The sequence below is a fragment of the Rhagoletis zephyria genome, unplaced genomic scaffold (genome assembly GCF_001687245.7).
Source record: "Rhagoletis zephyria isolate East Lansing unplaced genomic scaffold, Rhagoletis_zephyria_1.1 Rzeph_scaffold_01345, whole genome shotgun sequence".
Classification (NCBI taxonomy): domain Eukaryota; kingdom Metazoa; phylum Arthropoda; class Insecta; order Diptera; family Tephritidae; genus Rhagoletis; species Rhagoletis zephyria.
This window is the reverse complement of record NW_016158429.1, coordinates 128,070-134,208: the sequence shown is the minus strand read 5'-3', so window position 1 is coordinate 134,208 and position 6,139 is coordinate 128,070. Positions and strand designations below refer to the sequence as shown.

Sequence of the window (6,139 nt, the reverse complement as noted above, 5' to 3'; positions counted from 1 at the left end):
GTGCCACGCCCCTTTTTACAAACTCATTTATATACATATATCTTTCCACAAGCACCTACCATCGGTATCTGTGCATGTCAAATTTCGAGTTCATGTGACTATAATTCCGAAGTTAGAGCTGATTAAAAATTTTCACTATGGGAGGTATCCCTCATCCCCCTCCCCCCTGTGCGAGTTCCAATTTTTTTATCCTATTATAGGTCCAGGAGTCATGGCAATACTTTGGCAAACTTTTATTCGATTCTGTCCATCCGTTTAGGCTGCAACCTGGCACATACATACATACATACTTCCACAAATATACATATAAATAGTACATTTGCTTTGAAGCGCCATCTTGCGGTTCTTTAAATAAAAAATAGATAGCAGAAATTAATTTTTCATATCACAAAACTCCGGAGCACAACTCTATATTACAAAAAAAACATTCCCAACACTTTAGTAAATATTAATCTGATTATTGACTTAGTATTAATTAAAGATATTTTCTTTTAAAATTGCGCAGGCTCGAAATTGATTTTAGAGCTACCGTCTAAAGGGCTTTTTTTCTTAGAATTCTATGTAGAATCCGAATCTGCTAGGAACGATGTCGGAAAAAAATTGACCCGCCCTAATGTACTTATATACATACATACGTGCATATTTATACCTCGTCTCGGGGCTGAATATCAGCAAACGCTATTATTGTATCATACTTACAATACATACATACAAGTACATGGGTTGAATTTGGTTACACTGAATTAAGCACATCACATGCTCATACATAAATGCCAGAATCCAAGTAGAGAAATATATAACTACAGATATGTACCTATAGTATGTGCGTGCAAATGTGTTTATTGTCACTCACCTTATTTATTGTACAGAATAAACACCACACTTTTGCTCAATTAACCACAAAGCATTTGTGTAGGTTGCGTATACGCCCCATCAGTCCAAAGAGCTTACTTAAGATTTGATTGATTGAAAGTAGTTTTTTTTTAATTTTCCGGACACAGTAGAAGAAAAGAAACTTCTTCTGATAGAAAATTCTACGTAAAGTAACAAGAGGTAACGAGCGCACTTCGTCAAGCCATAAATAATACAGTACTTCTACCCTCCAAAAACCTTAAAGAATATAAACAGAATTGATCTTTGCTTAGAAATGCATATTATGTATAAATGCATTACGAATATTCATTCGAAAACGTAAGGCAAATACCCACTTTCTTCACACTAACGTTTCCATATATATTTCAATTAATACAATAATTCTTTCTGGCAATAATGTAGAGCGCCCACTTTTTTAAACACATCTGGCAACTTGTTTATGCTTTGGTATCAATAAGCTGATTTTCAAACAAGTTTTGCGCGCCGAGGTAATTATCTGTTTTTGTGTTTTCAAATTCCGAGGGAAATGATTCATTGGGTGAATTTATAGTTTGAAGGACGCATCAGATTCCTGACGTATTTCAATCAGTTCGCTCACGAAAATTAAGCATGTTCCGAAAAGCCTAACTCCATTCTTAACAGAAATAAATGATATTTTGCAGCACGGCGTGGATGCCAAAGAATAATACGTAAAAAAACTTTTCCCAACGGAGCTGACTGTTTTTTTCATACTGCCTCGTGTCATCTCCAGATGTTAAAAAGTTTCGTTGCATATGCCAACATCTTAAACGAACACCGATAATCCGTTTTATTTAAAATTTTTTTTTTGTGTGCCGGTGCAATTTCTGTAACATTAATAGCGTCGAAGAGGAAGAATAAATTTCAGTTCAATTTCTGAAAAAAACTTGCATGTGATTAATTCATAGATTTTGAATAAAATAACATTAAAGTTTAATATGTACATGTGTATTTGAAGAATTAGTCTCCCTTTAACCAAATTACCTCCTTATGTGTACGACGAGCTGGTTCTTAGTTTGCCTATCCGATTTGGAAATATAGCAGTTTCAAGTTTTAATTATGTAATCTGTACAAGGCTGCTACGAGAAATATTGTAAAGCAATGCCATAGCACTATAGGGGAAATCTCAAGTTTTGAAATGACACAAAAAGACGCCTAGGCACGTAAACTAAATTTTGGGTAGTAGACTATGGGAATGTATTTTTATGAAAAAAAATAAACTTTAACAAAAAATAATAAAAAAACTGTTTTCGATGGTATTAAATTCTGTTATTTTGCAGAAAATCTAGCTGCTAACTATCAAAATCGAATAGCCAAATGAAAATATCCAGGGTAGAAGGGGGAGCATTCGCCATTTTTTTTTTTAATCTCTACCGAAAGTATGCCGATAAATTCGACAGAGCACATTTAGAATTCATTGTAAACTGGTTTGAGATCGTTAATACAAAGAACGTAAATCTATAAGAGGAGACAATACGTTATAATTGTAGCGAGTGTTTATTATTTTTCCATAAAAGCCAGGCTCATTATATTACAAACGAAATATAAATCCACATTTCAAACTTTGTGCAAAAATTACAAAAATATGCCAAGTTTCAGCTATATTTTCAACTTTTTTTAATTTTTTTTTGAGTATGCAGTTTGATAGCACATTAAATTCCTGGGCAATTATGTGCAATTTTAAAGGGGCTAATTAATTTTTTTTTTTTTGTAGACATTTGGTAAGGGGGTCGGTTGTCGAAAATGCTAAATTACGTTCTGTTAAGAAGGAGCATAGCAATATTTCAGCCTTTTTTGGGTTCATTACATTTCCACTGAAGTCTTATAAAAGTCGCCTACTTTTTCTGACTTTTTATTCTGCTACAGCTTTTTTGATGCTTTTGCGAGCGTGCGTGTTGCAAGAGAACAGCTCTTCCTGATTTGGCTTTTAATGTGCAATTGCAAACATTACAATAAGCTTCGTAACCTCAAGTGTTTACACAACTAGGCTTTGTCCAAGAATCCAAAAAAATGCGCGTACACTTTGTTTGCATCATATTTAAGACATCTATGCCAAAGAATAAATGTCTTTTGAAGCAGCTACTGCAAAACACAAAGCTTGTAAAGATTTATTAAGAAAATAATTCAAAACCAGTCCTACTTATAAGATTTAGTAACAGAGAAAAATTACTGGAAAGTTAAAAAACGTCATTTTTTACACAAAAAACGTCCAAACGTCAACAGGATATAAAAAAACGTCCAAATGACGTTAAAAATGGCAACCTGGCAACACTGACCACAGCATGCGATTAGTGCATTTGTGCAGATCAACATGTACTATACATATATGTATGTATGTGTGGTCACCGCATGCTTGGTATATGCAAATATGGGGCCATTTAAAAAAGAACACGTAAACACGTAAGCAAATTTGTATGTAAAGTTAAATAAAGTAAATAAATAAAAAAGTAAAAACTTAAAAAAATCTTTTTTGTTGATATTTTATGTCAAAAAGTAGTAAACAACAACTTATCTGACATCTAATACAGAGGAAACAAGTTCTAATTCTTTGCGGCCATCGCCCTTCAAAAGTAGTTAGTTGCGGCCGAAGGAAATAAGTAATAAATAGGTACAACTGGGTAGCTATAAGTAGGTAGTTTCCTGCAGGGTGTGTACACTTACATATACATACTCAGATGTGAACATTCAAATACGTGCGTTCTAAATTTTTGTATGAAAATATTATTTTTAGATACGAAAATTTTTAAACGATAATCAAATATGGGCGAATGCAGCAAAAAGTCTACCGCATAAAAAAATTAAAAGTCCCATATCTAACTTATTTATAGGCCGATTTGGCTGATTTTTATAATATACACTAGTTATATAACTGTATAAGCAGAAAAATTTTTGCCAAAAAAGGTCTCGGTAGGTGGCATGGTTCGAGATATTTTGAAAACCCGTATTTATGATCTGATTTCTTTCACATTTGGCATGTTTAGTTGAAAAGTAGTATGACATTGATTTGCAAAAAATTAAACCATTGGTGGCACTGATATCAAAATAAAAAGTACGTTCGACATAAAACGCATTTTTTCTTCCCGTTAAAAATTCTTTCACGAACAATATTAACACAACTTTTTTAATGTAAATTTTAGTAACTGTAACGGAGCGTTTTTCTGTGAACGCCGCGACGCTTCTGTTTTCTATGCTGGGGTATACTCGCCGTGCCNTGATGGGCGGCGTCGGCGCTACTATGTCGGCGCGTTGCTCCTGGGTGACGACGGCGTTACTATCACGCGGGTTCGCGGAGGACTGTGGGGTGGCAGAGCTCTACCTTGAAATAGCCAAGCCCTGTATGGTAAGACCGTATACTAGTCGAGGCTATCCGCTAGTAGCTGTGCGTTCACGACCACAGATCCGTGCTGACCAGGGTAGCCAACTCATTTTTGAGAATTCCCCGATTTCGACAATGAAATTCCCCGATTTTGGCCGAAATTTCGTAAAATTCCCCACCCATCTCCAGATATCATCCAGATATCTCCTTATTTACAAAAACAAATTGTATCTAATTATTTTAATATATTGCTGATCTTTCTGTTTATTTCCTTATTATGTATTCATAAACCAAACCAAACTTTTATAATGTTAGTCAACAAATTAAAAATAAAAAATGTTTATATAATATTTACATACATACAGTGGTCCAAAAAATTTTAGTCGCACCAAATCAAGAAATGAAGCAGAACAAAAACAGGACAATTGGTTCAACGACATTTGGCTTCAAAAATAATGTGACAATGTGCTCTTATGTTCCCAAAAAAAATAAAGCAGTAATTTTGCTTTCGACCATGCATAATGATGCTGAAATAGCTGACAGTGGGAAACCTGAAATAATTGAATATTATAATCGTACCAAAGGTGGTGTTGATCGAATGGACCAAATGTTTGCGGAATATCCAACACAAAGACAAACAAAACGATGGCCACTAGCGATGTTCTTCAACATGTTGGACATTACAGCTCTTGCAGCCTACATTGTCTACGATTTGAATAACCCTATGTTGCCTTGGAGAACAAACAACAAGCGTAAGCAGATCCTGCGCAGCTTGGCTGAAGCATTGTGTATGCCCATTATTGAAGCCAGAGCCATAAATCGTCAAGTGACGCGAAATTTTTCGACTAAAATTGCTATTGAAGCATATTTCAACCGACCGGTGGAATCAACGGTGTCAACAGCAGCATCAACATCTGCCGCAGCGCGCACGCCAAAACCTGTGTCCGGATCTTGCTATTTATGTTACGCACAAGAGGAAAAACGCCGTAGAAAAACCAGAAAGCTGTGCGAAAAATGTAAGAAGCCAATGTGTCTTGAACATTCGGTCACATCAACAAATTGCTCTATTTGCCATGATTTTCCTTAGATATAAGATGCATTTTTATAATTTTTATAATAAAAGTCAATAATATAATGTGTGAAATGAATATTTTTAATTTTTCAAATAAAAAAATAATATAAAAAATGTTTTTTTTTTTATTATTATGAGGATTTTTACTATTGGGGTACAAACGTATCCCGGGTGTGTGTTTACGTATATAATGTGTTTGGAAGGCTGTAGCTCCTGAACCAAACTCAAAACTAAATAATCTTCCTAGATCCGAAGTTAGCGGTATAGAGGTATAGCGGTTCAAAAGTTACAACACTTCAAAGTTGAAAGTGGATACATTTGTACCCGGGTGTGTGTTCTAGGGTTAAGTACTAATTTCAAACTTTGTACAAAAATTTGTAAAATTCTACAAAGTTTCATACAAATGTTACGTTTTTTTAGTTAGGTTTCTAAGAAACATCCTGAGTATACAGCAGATCTGGGCACTTTATGATTACGAATATATTTTGATTACTTAGGATTACGATTACTGTAATTGGAATCCCGAAAATTTTCTGCATAATGATTACAATAATTGTAATCATGTAAATTAGGATTACGATCACAGTAGTCGTAATCGTTAAATGTTTAGGATTACAATTAAAGTATTCGCAATCATGCATTTCATGATTACGATTACAGTAATCGAGAAATAAGTTCTTCTTAGAGCAATTATTGTATTATTTTATACACCAAAATGTTTCTAAGCTATGAATTCGTGTATTCGTTTGGAATGTTTGTAATAGTCTACACAGACCCGTGGTCACAGTGTGTACTGTCAATAGAGTTTGATTTTAATTTACATTATTACCTCGACTTTAACGCAATTTTACTTTTCGGTG

General features: G+C 34.3%; 1 protein-coding gene across 1 annotated transcript; it reads left to right on the top strand.

The window, feature by feature from the left end:
* Positions 1-4,607: 4,607 nt before the first annotated feature.
* LOC108363715 (uncharacterized) lies at positions 4,608-5,294 on the top strand. Its single transcript, XM_017617164.1, has one exon. The coding sequence runs from the start codon at positions 4,608-4,610 to the stop codon at positions 5,292-5,294; it is 687 nt and encodes a 228-aa protein (XP_017472653.1).
* The last annotated feature ends 845 nt before the right edge of the window (positions 5,295-6,139 follow it).